Genomic DNA, 16,453 nt, shown 5'->3' on the forward strand with positions numbered 1-16,453 from the left:
GCCCATCTGTAAATGCAGCTCAATTTGACTACATCAATGACTGCATGTACGGAGTGGGGAACCCGATGACATCACTGGGTGTGTATGCACTAGTTTGTTAGCTTGGGAGTCCCGATGATATTGTTAACTATACCACATGGCAAGCGCAGCGTCATGCATGTATGTACCTTAAAACCAATCAAACCAAGAAGGACCAATCACACCAATACAGAAGACATAGTCTGTTACAAAATCTTAGAAAAACTTTATTGATTAAACATTATCTTCATAACGGCAATACATGAATTTTCACTAAGCGCATTTTGCACATTTTAAAAAGTATAAGAAAAAACCCCATCAAAATGTTTTAACAGACATTGCGCTAATTGCAGTGTAACAAAATGAGATCAGTTGTGTAATACCAAATCCAGTCAGTTAAAGCTAGGTCTTACAGGACATCTTCCATGTGTACAGTATTTAAGATTGAGCATATAACAATACTGTATGGAGGCCGAATGATATCTGTAGCGTTTGGAGGTCATGAACGCTGTGATTACAATGACCAACTAGGGGCTTTTATACCCTAGACTGGTCAAAGTACAGCATGCCGAGGCTTAATCCCTGCAACACCATTTATGAGGTATCAGGTTAATCGTGTCCGGCCAGATCGGCCATTTGGCTCATGCACTGAAGGCGGGGTTCTCCGGTGTATATGGTGAGGACGAGGGGACGATATATGGCTAGCCTAAGCTCTTACAAAGTTCCCTAGGAGAAAGTCTAGTGGGCATAGGAAAAATCATTGCTTAACATTTGTTTAGTTGTAAGAAGTTAGAAGTAGCATTAAGGGGGGTATTTATTAAAGCAGGAGAGAAATAAAATTGTCAGAGAAAATACCAGTCAGTTAGTTTCTGCCTAATAACTTACAGGCTGTATTTGAATGACAGTTCAAGCTGATTGAATACCAATAAAGTTGCGTACACACCAGCTGATCTTTTTATCAATATACATGATAACTACAGGTTGAGTATCCCGTATCCGAATATCCGTTATCCGAATTATTCCGAAAACCATACTTTTCAGAAAGTGGGAAAAAAAAAATTTGTTTAGCTAAAAACTCACTGGGGACATATGTAACCGCACTACTGAGGACATGATATGTAACTGGCACTATATATGTGCAAGACAATGATTGCTTGGCATTCAAATTCAGTGCTGAGATAGTACACACATTTTGTTTCATGTTTTGAAACCTTGTTTTTTGAACAAATAAAATATATTTGTGTGTATTTTATGTGGTAATAAAATATATTTGTGTTTATTTTATGTGTTTTATACAGCATAAATGCAAGATACTTCAAAATACATAATTGAAATATTAAAATATTCCAAAATACGGAATAATCCGTTATCCAAAATTCTCCTGGTCCCGAGCATTTTGGATACGGGATACTCAACCTGTATATTGTCCATGCTATTATCATACGTATAGGCCAGTGTGTACGCAATACGTCATTAAAGATGTGCGTTCCTGCAATGTCCTCCGTCTTCTGTACATGCAGGACGTCGGAAGAAATCGCCACTGAGAGCGCCCTTGCTCCCCATCGCCACCCCCAATTCACAGGTGGTCTTTGTGTGCACACTTTCCGGTATCACCGCATGGGTCCGGTCATGCACAATATCGCTGGGTACATATTTTGCTAATATCGTAAACGATATTGTTACAATTGATCATCTCCACACCTAAGGGCACACAAGAAATCACCTAGCATAGTGCATGCAAGCTTGCTGAGGTAAAATAGTTCCCAGGGGAACCTTGCTGCTGGGCCTGTGAATCTGAGCAGCACAGCATTCACTATACTGTACTCCTTTATAATACAGATGATATGTTAAAGCCAAGGGGATAATATTACACTATAAGAATGTCATCTGGCTTGCAGGAAAGACGTTTGGCCTTGGCCTTTAGAAGCTATGCACGGAAATGAGTGCACAAATTCTTAATACAGTCCAATGTTTTCTTATTCCATTGGAAAGAGCAAGTGTTTCTGGATGCTGACCACTTATTTGTAGATGAGGGTCGCTAACCTGCGCCACGAAGAGCAAACACTAGTGAGTGGCCCTAGCTGAGGGTCACAGCAACAACATAGCTGTCAGCATACCATGTGGGCGGAGAAACAGATTTTTATTTTGAAGACCTGCAATCAAATACCATGCAATTCATCCCACAGGCCCAGTATTAAATGAAGAGCATGTTATAGTGGCCATTACAAAGGACATTTTAGTCATATCTATGGCACAAAAAGTGTTCTGACAGCCTCGGTACAATACAGATAGCTTTCCAGTGACCTGTATAAATTACACTGAGAATTGTACTGAACTATATAAAATTCAAAGCATACTGTATAAAAGTGAAGATTTTACACAATAAAGAACTCCAAAGCTTTCTAATACCAATCCCAAGTCCTGATTATCCAGTGTGGTTGCCATTATACCCCTGCAGATAGCTCCCACTTTTCTCATTGGTGGGGAGCGCCAACAGGCGTGTCCGGATTATCCACCATACAGAATGCTGACATCACGCTCCCTGATGGCTGCTGGAAAGGAATACCTCTACTGCCAGTGACTAACAGCATCTCACGGACATTACTAGTATGTTTATATGCTGTAGATCAAGGTTAGGTAACCTTTGTGGAGCTACAAGTTAAAACATGCCTTCTCAGCATTTGACTTTCTCCAGCTAGCAGGGATTTGTATTCTCTCCATCTGTCCACATCGGTCCTTGGAGGGTGATTGGTACAATTGACTTAAGGTGCCCACACACTAGAAAGATCTACGATCTTAAGATGTGCGCATAAATTAGCCTTGAAATCTTTTGTCTGCCCTGGACAAGAGATTTCAGGCAAGCGCACATCTTTACCAAAGATCTTTCTTAAGATCCCGTGTGCGTTCCTATGGATCTTTTGTTAAATCTTCTGATCTTTCATGCAGCACGTAAGTTCAAAAGATCCTCGGGAGCGCACATCGGACCGATATCGGCTGATTATCGGTAAACATCGGACGATTTATCGGAAATCGGCCAAAAAATCGTTCTAGTGTGTGGGCACCTTTAGACAGTGTCCAAAGCTCTAAATGATTTTCCAGACAAAATGATTTATCTAAACTTCTTATCATCCTTATATATGAAAATGGTTAAATATAACCCACAGAGCAAATCTATAATACAGCGTATAGATAGAAACACATATTCTGCAGAGATCCTGTATACAGGAACTACATGCCGCCCAATCATCAGCCTGGACAGAAGGTTGGGCGCTGGTAACCAGGCATTGTCATTTGCCCTCTCCTTGGCATGCAGGAATAATACAAAGTCAGGCAATATTACTCAATTTATCCAGCATGCTGGATATTTAGCCAGGTGATAGTGATGTGCGGGGCCGCATATCGCTATCGCCATGCCCCTACATGAAGGGTCACTTTCTAAGCCATCTAGTTGCTTAGAAAATGCCCTGAAATCCCCCCGTGTGTAGGCCCTATAAGTTTATACAGCAAAGTATTTGCGATACTGCATCGTGGCCCCCTCATCCCAGACATTATGAAAGCCCCCACTGACCACTTTCACATATACAGTATGCAGTTTTTACATAAGCTTATTTGAGGCTAAATTTCACTTGAATTGCTTAGTTTTTGCCATCTAACATCATTATTTCATTTATTACCTCATACCAGTAAAATACCTCACACCTGTTAACACAACACATCTCATCTAGGACACCGAGCTTTGCTCCAGTTTCTCGTACTTATTTCCCAGTTACAACAATTTGGTCCGTTAAAAACATCACCGCCAATTACTTTCAATTATTTTGCTCAATCTGGTTTTCAGTACTGGAAATTAAGCGTGGGAAAATAGGATCCTGGAAGATTAACTCAAGTCTGCAAGGAAGTTATATGGCTGCTACCAAATTTACCTCAGCAGATATCAGCCAGGAAGTAATATAGCTGCTGACAAATTTTACCTCAGCCAATGTCTACCAGGAAGCAATATTGCTGCTACCAAATTATACTTCAGCAAATGTCTGCCAGGAAGCAATATGGCTGCTAACAAACTTAGCTATAAAACCATGTTCCCATTTAAAAAAAAATGATGTTGTTGACAGAAAATCCAATTAGACACCCAACATTGTTGGTAAAATAATACACAAAAAATCAGTACAAATGTACATACATCATTTAAGAGTTAAAACACTATATAGTAAGAAGGCAAAAGTGGTTATTAATAGTATGATTATGGAGAAATCTAGCTAGTGTTGCTGGCATTTTCTAACCCCAGTGAAAAGAGTGGAGAAGGGAGCCAGTGGAGAAGTTGCCCATGGCAACCAATTGGCTGCTCTGTATAATTTTATAGTATGCAAGTTATAAATGTTACTTCAATGCTGATTGGTTGCCAAGAACAACTTTCCCACTGCATAGTACATCTCCCTGCTGTGACCTAACCATTTATTGTGTAATGGCAATGATATTTATATCTTTGGAATATAGATGCACTTTTCTCTTTTAGTATACAACAGATAAGAAAAGTTCAAGTGGTTATGTACATTTTGTCTTTAGCAGAAGATCAATTTTGATGCTCAAAGTAGAAGTCAGCAGAAAAACATACTTCTGATAGACACAGCTACAATGTGTTCTAACCATACAGAAATCGAGAGTGGTGACATCTTGCTCAGGTGTCTAAAGGGGCTGATTCAGCCACTACTGCATGAGACATCCTTTGTAAATAGACACCTCCTGCTGGCTTCTGCGTTCCGCAGCCGTGTCTGAAGACTTGTGCGAAAATCTACCAACTGAGTGCGTCAGATGTAACTCAGATGAGTCATCGTCACTCCGGATTTGAATCCATTAAATCTGTGTCAGATTTGGTCTTGACATGTCTAGAAAACAGAGGCAACCCCCCCCCCCCCCCCCCCCAAAACACAGGACTAGTGGCCACGTACAACTCTGAAATCAGGCCTTGCGACCGATAGGACCTTTTGAATTTGTCAGTATCAACAGATAGCATAATCACATTATTCACATTAGAATTAGAATATATATTACATTTGTCAGGAAAAAAACGTTAATTCTAACCATATGACAAGGTAAAATAATAGTGGTATGATTTTAAGTTGATGTCTACCAGCATTTTAATTAAAAACAAAGCAAGTTAAATACATGGCAGAAACAGGCGATAACCTCCCCCCAATAAGTCTGGATGTTTGACAACAGAATAAGAAGACCCCGATGCAAATGCTGGTGAATGAAGTGGATAAGTGAGAGGGTTGCAGAATGATGAAACAATGCTTACTGCATCCTCACTGTTGCCCCACTCAGTTACTGGTCTGAACCAATGGAACGGAAAGGGTTGTCATCTGTCTGACATAGGTACAGATACACCAGATATCCAGCGAACACGACAAGCAGGAAAAGTTGCAGCCACAGTGGTAAGTATCGCTTCACAGGTTCCTCCTCTTCCTTCTTTTTTGGACGGATGGGTTTCCGAGGCTCCACCCCCTGAGTATAAGTGGACGGATGACGTACCTGGGATATGTTCTGGTACATGCTTCCCCCGCTGCTATAACTTCTGCAAAGGTGCCAACGAAACGTTAAGGTGAAATCAGAAAATAGGGATTAACAAATGTATACATTTCCCCCATAGTAAGAGACCAGACTCAAGGTGCCCATACATTATGGTGATTTGGACACTTTTCATCGGATTGGGGTGATAAATCGGATGAAAAGTGTCCAAATCTCAGGTTTCTGGTCCAATGCGTGGCCGCATGAGAATCATATCGGAGCCTGAAGATCGCACGTGCAGCAGGCTTGGCTGGTATTACATATGATACATCGTATGCAAAAGGACGGTTTATGGTGTATTGTATGCAGTCCCTGCCACCCAGGAACATGGGGATCTTTCTAGTGTATGGGCACCTTAAATTTGGGAGTAAACCCCGTACACGCGGTGCAATTTATTTTATATTCAATCTGGATGGTAACGTACACATTCGATTCAGACTATATAGTCTTGCCTGCAGTATATTTTTCGATTTGATTTCGCGCATCGGGATGGAATGCGGCTGAAAACCTTTCGATTCAATTTTTACTATATAGTCAAAATCGCCCAGTGTTTACGGGGCTTTAGTTTTAGGTCTCAGCAGTGAGTTTTATGTGACTTTCTTGTTTAATTACTTCACTGTTTATTTACAAATAGAGATTGTCTGTTATGACCGGGCAATAACAATAAAAATAGGGATTATCTTCTTTTTTTTTTTATTATTGGTCACCTATATCTACTATACATAATTTCACAGCATACACTATTTTAGGAATAATCGCCTTCTCTAGCTGCAGTAGTTGGATAGATGCACTCTAGCTGTGTGTACCTAGCAGTTGCCGGATTATCTCCTGTACATATGTAAACATTTCTTCATCACGCCATTAGTCTGACTTCAGGGGGTTTGTAAGTCCTTATCATGGGAAGCTGCTGCCGCTGGGGTATGACAAATATTGCAGCAGTAGAACCAGTGGGAACACAAAAAAAAAGGGCTTTTTTCCAATCGCACAGGTGAGGATATCTGTGTATTTGATATAACCCTTTTGTATAATGATGAGACTTTAAATAAGTCTTTATTTTAGGGTGTGCTGCCACTAGAACAGAAGATTAGATACAGTTTTTGAGAAAGAGAAGGCTGTCATTAGTGTGGCGCACTGGTAAAGAGAGGTGGTTTTAATAAAAATTAACTTTTAATTATTACATCTTAAAATGGCGATATATAAAACACATAACATACATGGGTAAAGTTTTGACAAGGTAAAGATAAAAAAGGAATGAATCCTTGCTTAGTGTGTTTCGATATCCCTTAATGAAAGTTATGGACAGTGGTTGTATCAGTGCCACACTCGATGGGTGCACTGATCACTGCCTTCAATAATATCACAAGTATCCCCACTGTTCGGGCCCCCTCACATTTATTTTATGATGATTTGGTGTGTCTTGTTCAAAATCGCCTGGTGTGTATCCACACGTAATTTCGTATGCAATAGATTGGTTGGATATGGAGTATTATACTTCCTCAATTAAATTGCATTATAACAGAAAGATATGCCACTGTAGGTGTATGAAAGAGGCCACAGTGAGGTTGGTGAGGCAGATTCGGGTATTTTGCCTATAGCATATGCCGCTCATACACTACCAAACTCAGGCTTTAATAAATACAGTTGGTTGGTTGGCTGTGGATATGGTGTAAGACACTGTTTATGATGCGTTTAGTTCACCAATCATCATTGTATTGTAGAAACAAGTGTGGGGATAATATGCAGTGGGCCCCTACTGGGTGAGTCCCCTTAAAATTATTATCATGTGATTAAATGCGTCTTATCACAATCGCCCAGTGTGTACCCACAATGGAGATTGGTACAATAAATTGGTTGGTTCATACATTCAAATTTTTACTGAATATTACAGTTTATTGATTTGTATTAGGTAGCACTTTGGCTGTAAATACGTGGAGGAGCTCCTAACGGCGAATGAGGTCGGCAGGAGTATTGCTTATAGCATTATAGCATGCCGCTCATACGCCCAGGTTCTCTCTGTACACCTGTCTGTTCTCCGGGTATACACACAGGCAGTGTTATTGTAGTTTGTATGCCGGTGTTACACTGGGAGACACTGCAGTGTGATGGTCACAGTGCGGCTCCCCCTATCAGTGCAACTTTGTATTCCGGTTACACGCTAATGTTACAGGTAGGCAGTATGGACGCCGGACTCCTTTAGCAGCCCAAACAGCTGGCTGCTGTGCAGCAGGAATGGAGGAGATCGTGGTCAGGGTCTGACCCCACGACTCCTGTCCGATAGTCTCTCTGGTACTGCCTGTGGTGCGCAACAATCACAAATCAAAATACATTGTATATTGGGGAAGGGGTATGGGAGTTTAACACACTAAGTGTGTGTGGTCCACGCACGTATCGCCGTTAGCTTCATCAGGACCTGATCCACACACACTTAGTGTGTTAAACTCCCATACCCCTTCCCCAATATACAATGTATTTTGATTTGTGATTGTTGCGCACCACAGGCAGTACCAGAGAGACTATCGGACAGGAGTCGTGGGGTCAGACCCTGACCACGATCTCCTCCATTCCTGCTGCACAGCAGCCAGCTGTTTGGGCTGCTAAAGGAGTCCGGCGTCCATACTGCCTACCTGTAACATTAGCGTGTAACCGGAATACAAAGTTGCACTGATAGGGGGAGCCGCACTGTGACCATCACACTGCAGTGTCTCCCAGTGTAACACCGGCATACAAACTACAATAACACTGCCTGTGTGTATACCCGGAGAACAGACAGGTGTACAGAGAGAACCTGGGCGTATGAGCGGCATGCTATAATGCTATAAGCAATACTCCTGCCGACCTCATTCGCCGTTAGGAGCTCCTCCACGTATTTACAGCCGAAGTGCTACCTAATACAAATAAATAAACTGTAATATTCAGTAAAAATTTGAATGTATGAACCAACCAATTTATTGTACCAATCTCCATTGTGGGTACACACTGGGCGATTGTGATAAGACGCATTTAATCACATGATAATAATTTTAAGGGGACTCACCCAGTAGGGGCCCACTGCATATTATCCCCACACTTGTTTCTACAATACAATGATGATTGGTGAACTAAACGCATCATAAACAGTGTCTTACACCATATCCACAGCCAACCAACCAACTGTATTTATTAAAGCCTGAGTTTGGTAGTGTATGAGCGGCATATGCTATAGGCAAAATACCCGAATCCGCCTCACCAACCTCACTGTGGCCTCTTTCATACACCTACAGTGGCATATCTTTCTGTTATAATGCAATTTAATTGAGGAAGTATAATACTCCATATCCAACCAATCTATTGCATACGAAATTACGTGTGGATACACACCAGGCGATTTTGAACAAGACACACCAAATCATCATAAAATAAATGTGAGAGGGCCCGAACAGTGGGGATACTTGTGATATTATTGAAGGCAGTGATCAGTGCACCCATCGAGTGTGGCACTGATACAACCACTGTCCATAACTTTCATTAAGGGATATCGAAACACACTAAGCAAGGATTCATTCCTTTTTTATCTTTACCTTGTCAAAACTTTACCCATGTATGTTATGTGTTTTATATATCGCCATTTTAAGATGTAATAATTAAAAGTTAATTTTTATTAAAACCACCTCTCTTTACCAGTGCGCCACACTAATGACAGCCTTCTCTTTCTCAAAAACTGAACCAGTGGGAACTGCAGGAGTTATTTATGGGAAAAAACAGCCCTGAAGCATGATGATTGGTCAATTGATGTAACATACAGTAAGCTGCAGATATTCTTATTGTGGCAACTCCCCCTAATGTATGTTGGTGTCATTCAGGAGATTTTGTGGGGAATTCAATTTAAAAACAGCAGATTTTTGTGAATTATCCTGATATTTTTTTCAAATTTTTTTTTTGTTGGGGTGAGCTTATACAAATCATCCCGTGTGTTTGTTAGAAACAGCCTAGTTTTTGCCTGAAAATGGGGCTGTTATCTGGTATTTGTTTTGCCTGCCAGATGCAGATAAAACATAATCCCGATAACCTGCAGCACGTGCCATTTTATCTGGGATAATTGAATGGTATGGGTCATAGTGTCGACTCAATAAAGGTTGACACCTGAAATAGGTCGACATGGTCAGAAGTTCAATACAAGCATTAAGTTGACGATGGGAAAGTCGACATGAGTTTTTCAAGTTTTTTTGTGACGAATGTCGACATAGTCACCGTTTTTAGTGTCCCATGTCCCCTTGCATGGCTTGCTGCACTCGCCATGCTTCGGGCCCTAATTTATTCTCCCACCATGCAGTTGACCTTAGCCATGTAGAACATTTTCCTGTGTCAACTGAAGCCCTGTCGACCTACAGTGGTCAACCTAATGTATGTCGACCTTCATAGGGTTGACCTAGTGACCGTATCCCTAACTGAATAGGCTGAGGTGAAACAATTAGCGCTGAGAAAACATTGTGGATAATTGAATTCCTCCCTATACTTGCACAGACCAACTAGCAGCTTCCCCTACTTACAGGAGAGTCATCAAACCTTCATAAAGAGAACAATGCGCTGAATAAATGCTAGGTAGAAACGTTTTCTATGAGCAACCCTCATACCCCATAGTTGCACCACTGTTTGAATGTATGTGTTTACACAGTGCGGCTCTGCCACAAACCATGCCACTTATTCACTGGGTATGGATTGTATGGTCAACCTAAAGATGGTCGACCTACTGCAAGGTCAACAGTCAAAAGGTAGACTTTGGATTTTTCAATGTTTTTTGCCCCGAATGTCGACACAGTCGACATGGACACAGGATTAAGTGCACCGCGTCCCCTCGCATGGCTCAGCACACTATTTTATTCTCCCACCACGCCCTAGTGAATGGTAGGATATGAAATACCGCCTATCGACATATGTTGGCACAAAAAACAGTGAAAAACCCCATGTCGATCTAGACCATGTCAAACTTGTCTCATGTCGAACTAGATCCCTGTCGACCTTACAGTATGTCAACCTAGTGGTGTCGACCATCTTTAGGTCAACCACCTGACCATATCCCTAATCAATGGGGCACTGGCCGGACAGAACACATCATGTTCTGCAGCATTCTGCTAAAACGTACGGGTAATTTGTTAACCCAAAAAGGTATCTGTCTGAAACCAGTCCCGCTGATCGGCATCCTGAAAAACACAATGTGTGGCCCAAGCCTAAAGGCCCATACACACTGGGCAATTTTGAGCTGAAAGTAGATCAGTTTTGTCTCTTGAGCTGCTTTTCAGCTCAAAAGCCACCCGGTATATACAGAGCAGCGATGAGTGGTGTGCGCTAATGCGCACTCCTGCATCATCGCTGGCCCGGCCGCTCATCTACTGGTATTACCAGCAGATAAGTGATGGGGTGGATGGCTTTCCATAGCGTCCGGCTATGTAAAGTCTTCCATCCCTGGGAAAATCACTAAAACGGGGGAAAATCGCTCAGTGTGTATGCACTGAGCGATTTCCCCCATCATCGTTGTCCATACACGCTGGGCAAGATCGCCCAGTGTGTATGCACCTTAAGGGAAAGCATTATGCATGTGGAAACTAGTAGGTGGGATTTATTTACCAGTAGCACATATAGGATGAAATGTTGCTACTTGTGCAGGATACATAGAACAAGAAATAAATAAATGACCACTTACTTGCTTTGCAGATCTTCTCTGGGCTGTAAAACAAACAACACATTCAGCTGATGACACAGATTGAGCATTACTGGCATTAATTATATCCATGTAGCAGCCGATCCTATTGGGCACATTTACTACACAGCACACCTGCAGTTGTAGTAAAGAGGCTGATTTTCTATTTAATATAAGTCAATGAGGTTGTCAAAAGGTACTGCTTAGTAAATGTAGGGGCTCAATGTATCAATGAGTGATAAAACGTGTTGGGAATGGTAAATGGTGCTTCAGCCAATCAGCTCCTAGCATGTGCATAAACAATAACAGTTAGGAGCTGATTGGCTGAAACACTTTATCATACCCAACAAGTTTTACCACTTACGAGTTTTATCACTGGTTGATAAATAAGCCCCTTATAATGCTATAGGGTTTTGATGTGCCCATATGCAATAAACTCCAGACAGTGCAACCTGTGGTGCTTCTTCCTAATAGACAATGCCATCTATAGATGACGCTGCCTTCAGCAGACTATGGGATTCTTTCTGCAAGAAGCCTCCAGAGAGAGATAAAGTGGAACATGCGCATTGGAATCTCAGGTCATAACCTGCCACAGTACCATGAGTAGGTATGCGGTCAATAGGTAGACGGTCAATAGGTCTACATGGTCAAAAGGTCGACATGAGTTTTTGAGGATTTTTTTTTTTAAACCGACTTGTTCTTAATGTACCATCCCAGTCGGCATGGAGGACAAATCTAAAATTGTGCCAAGCGCAGCATGGCACCGTGCCCGAAGCCTGGCGAGCAGTACACACACACGGTGACCATGTCGACACAGACAGTGCAAAAACATGAAAACCTCATGTCAACCTTTTCATGTGTCTGCATTTTTTTGTCCAGGTTGACCTAATGCATGTCAAACATTTATACAGTGTCGACTTTTTGCCCGTTGACCAATAGTGTTTGAGTTATTGACTGCCGACCATGTGGTAAATGGAGATTAAGCGTGGTTAATATTAACCCCTTCCCGACAATTGACGTACATTTACGTCATGGTCGGGAAGTACTTCCCGACACATGGCGTAAATGTACGTCATGGCATTTAACTGTCACCGCGTCTATAGACGCGGTGACAGTTTCAACATGTCTGCTGTCCCTGACAGCAGACATGTCCGTGCATGCCCAGGGGGGGCTGCGATGCCGCCCCCCCGTCGGCGATCGCTGTGATTGGCTGTTCAGTGTGAACAGCCAATTACAGCGTTTTCTGTGTCACCGGCGAATAACGTTCGCCGGTGACACGCGATCGGAGGTGATTGGTGCTGTAAAGTACAGCACCAATCACCGCGGGGTGTAAGGGTGACACTGGTGTCACCCCACCTCACCCCGCCCGCCCCCAAAGGCCGTGATTGGTCCGACGGACCAATCACAGCCATGGAGGGGGGTTTAAACTAACGGTGACTGCACTGCAGACGCCATTCCGGTCTGGAATTGCGTGCAGTGCGGTCACCGTGCCTAGCTGCCGCGATATACTGACCAGAACCTTGCAAAATACTTACCTGATCCTTGCAAATATCTTGGCTGCTTCATCTGTGCTTGTAGTGTGCTGGATGCTTCCTGGATCCTGTTACTTGTGACTTGTGACTTCCTGTGAACTTGTGCTGCTGCAGTGTAATAGCGTTAGTTAGATAGAGAGAGATAGAGAGAGATAGTGTCAGAGAGTGCTGTATTTTGTGCTGCTGCAGTGTGATATAGTTAGAGAGAGAGATAGAGAGAGATAGAGAGATATAGAGAGATAGAGAGAGATAGAGAGGCCTAGTGACAGAGAGTGCTATATTTTGTGCTGCTGCAGTGTGATAGTTATAGATAGATAGAGAGAGAGATAGAGATAGTGACAGATTGTGCTATATATTTTTTATATAACTGACTGCTGCCCCCCCTTTTGTGCTGATCAGTATAAATTAACTGATCAGCAACTTTTTGGGGGCGCAGGGTATTTTTATATATATATATACCTGTCACTGCTGCTGCTGCAGTGTCATATAGTGTTAGATAGTGAGAGATAGAGAGATAGAGAGAGATAGCGACAGAGTGATAGAGAGTGCTAAATTTTGTGTCTGCTGCCCCCGCCTTTTGTGCTGATCACTATATCTGAGGTGATCAGCAACTTTTTAGGGGTGCAGAGGTTTTTTTTTTTTTTTATATATACCTGCCAGTTGCACTGTCAGTTGCACCTGCTGCCCCTCACTGGTAATCAGTGTCTCATCACTGATCACCTTTTTTTTTTTTTGTGTGTGCTGTGGGGTCTTTTTTTAATTTTTTTTTTTACACACACTGTGATTTTGTGGGTGTCCTGTGGCCGCTGTGCGCGGATCAGTGACGTACATCACTGATCATCTTTTTCGGCACAGGGTTGATCTATTTTTTTTTTTTTTTTTTTTTGATCAAATTCCTGTTGCCTTTCAGCGCTGTTCAGTGACGGACGTTACTGACCAACATCTGTGCTCAATTTTTGGCGCAGGACCTTTTTTTTTTTTTTTTTTTAACCCCTTCAATTTTTTTTTTTAACCCCTTCAATTTTTATTTTTTTTAACCCCTCCATTTTTTTTTTTTGTATAAAGTATTTTTTTTTTCTGCACACTACATACACACTACACACTACATACCCCCCGGGTTGAAATAAAGTTTGTACCCCCCCCCTACACTATACACGTGTTGAAACATTTCACTACCAGTAACACAAAAATAAAAATGGCATCCCAAATGTCATCCCAGTCATCCAGAAGAATGTATTCAGCGGAGGAGGCATATGCCCTGCTTGCTTCTGACTCTGACACAGCCAGTGATGCAAGCGGGGAATTTGAAGGATTCGCCTTAAGCTCCTCTTCCTCCTCTGGTGATGAGGGACCCCCTCAAAGACGCCCCCGTAGAGCAGCTGAGACCCCCCCCCCAATAATTGATCTCGTATGGACCCCACCACCAGACAATTTTGAGCCCCAGGTTCCTGAGTTTTTGGCCATGCCAGGAATCCAATTTGATTCCACAGGTCTCAGAGAAATTGACTTTTTCAAATTATTTTTCTCTGATGATTTTATAAATTTAATGGTGGACCAAACTAATTTATATGCCCAGCAGTTTATTGCTCAAAACCCCACGTCATCATTTGCTAGGTGGACCCCTGTAGATGCAGTAGAGATGATGACGTTTTGGGGTCTGGTGTTTCATATGGGCATAGTAAAAAAGCCAGAAATTAGGCAATATTGGAGTACAGATGTTCTGTACAGCACCCCATTTTACCGTATGGCCATGCCCCGGGCTCGATTTGAGACGATCCTTAAATTTTTGCATTACAACGATAATGCACAGTGCCCACCCAGAGATGATCCCACCTTTGACCGGCTATTCAAAGTCAGGCCGGTCATTGATCATTTCAGTGCCAAATTTGAAGACATGTACATCCCAGATAAATTCATTTGCATAGACGAGTCCCTTATACATTTTAAAGGAAGGGTTAAATTCCGCCAGTACCTTCCCAGTAAGAGGGCAAGGTATGGCATAAAAATGTATAAGTTGTGTGAAAGCACCTCAGGGTACACCCACAGGTTTAGGGTATATGAAGGGAAGGATTCAAGAATTGAACCGCCAGAATGCCCCCCCTCCCTCGTAGGTGTTAGTGGAAAAATTGTCTGGGATTTAGTGCACCCCTTCCTGGATAAAGGTTATCACCTCTATGTGGATAACTTTTACACCAGCATCCCCCTGTTTAAGGCCCTTGGTTCAAGAGGTACAGCAGCTTGCGGTACTGTGCGCAAGAACCAAAGAGGCCTCCCAAAAACGCACATTGCCCAAGTAATGAGAAGGGGTGAAAGCAGGGGAATATGCACCGAAAATATGTTGTTGGTCAAATATAAGGACAAGAGGGATGTCCTTATACTGACAACAATTCACGGAGACAGTACCACCTCCGTCCCTGTACGAGGTACCAGTACCCACACCTCAAAACCTAATTGTATCCTGGATTACAATAGGTACATGGGCGGAGTGGATCTTTCAGATCAGGTACTGAAGCCGTACAGTGCCCTGCGGAAAACAAAAATCTGGTACAAGAAGCTGGCCGTGTATATCATCCAGATGGCACTGTATAACGCTTACGTGCTATTCCGTTCTACCGGCCAGAGGGGGACATTTATGCACTTTCAAGAGGAAGTCATAAAGGGCCTAATATTTGGGAACCAGCAGGCTGAGGGCCCCAGTACTTCTAGTACTGGCCCCCGTATTGTACCAGGGCAGCATTTTCCTGATGAAATCCCCTCCACTGGAAAAAAGGGCAGGACACAAAAAAGGTGCAAAGTTTGCTATAAAAAGGGAATAAGAAAGCAAACTATTTTCCAGTGTGACACTTGCCCCGACAAACCCGGCCTATGTATAAAGGAGTGTTTTAAAATATACCACACATCTATGGATTATTAGGTTCATAATTTCACCGTGCTTCGGGGGTCTTGCTAATGCCACATACCACCCACCATTCATTCCACCATAATCTGAGCCGCAAAATCCAAAAATCACTCCTTCCCTTCTGAGTCCTGCCATGCACCCAACTGGTATTTTTTGGTCACATGTGAGGCATTGCCGTACTCGGGAGAAATTGGGGCACAGATTTTGGGGTGCTTTTTCTCCTTCATACCTTCTGAAAATGAAAAATTTTGAGCCAGAACTGCATTTTTGTGTAAAAAATGTAATTTTTCATTTTCACTGCCCACTTGTATCAAAATTGGTGAAACCCCTGTGGGTTTGAAATGTACACTATACCCCTAGATGAATTCCCTGAGGGGTGTAGTTTGCAAAATGGGGTCACTTGTGGGGGGGTTCCACTGTATTGGTGCTTTGGGGGTCTTGCTAATGCGACATAGCACCCACCAAAATTCCACCAGAATCTGAGCTGCAAAATCCAAAAATCACTCCTTCCCTTCTGAGTCCTGCCATGCACCCAACTGGTATTTTTTGGTCACATGTGAGGCATTGCCGTACTCGGGAGAAATTGGGGCACAGATTTTGGGGTGCTTTTTCTCCTTCATACCTTCTGAAAATGAAAAATTTTGAGCCAGAACTGCATTTTTGTGTAAAAAATGTAATTTTTCATTTTCACTGCCCACTTGTATCAAAATTGGTGAAACCCCTGGGGGTTTGAAATGTACACTATACCCCTAGATGAATTCCCTG

The 16,453-nt window shown here is 42.5% G+C and overlaps 1 protein-coding gene across 5 annotated transcripts in view; it reads right to left on the reverse strand.

Annotated features, from left to right (window-relative positions):
- Positions 1 to 220: 220 nt before the first annotated feature.
- EMD (emerin) overlaps positions 221 to 16,453 on the reverse strand; it is a 42,412-nt gene continuing 26,179 nt past the window's right edge. For all 5 annotated transcript variants that reach the window (XM_083158886.1, XM_083158882.1, XM_083158884.1 and 2 more), the window contains 2 exons: positions 11,261 to 11,283; positions 221 to 5,590 (listed from right to left, as the gene is read on the reverse strand). In XM_083158886.1, coding sequence (XP_083015012.1) covers positions 5,341 to 5,590; positions 11,261 to 11,283 — 273 coding nt within the window. In that variant the 3' untranslated portion in view covers positions 221 to 5,340. The remainder of the gene's footprint in view (positions 5,591 to 11,260; positions 11,284 to 16,453) is intronic.

This window comes from Crinia signifera, chromosome 9 (assembly GCF_055691185.1).
Source record: "Crinia signifera chromosome 9, ASM5569118v1, whole genome shotgun sequence".
Lineage (NCBI taxonomy): Eukaryota > Metazoa > Chordata > Amphibia > Anura > Myobatrachidae > Crinia > Crinia signifera.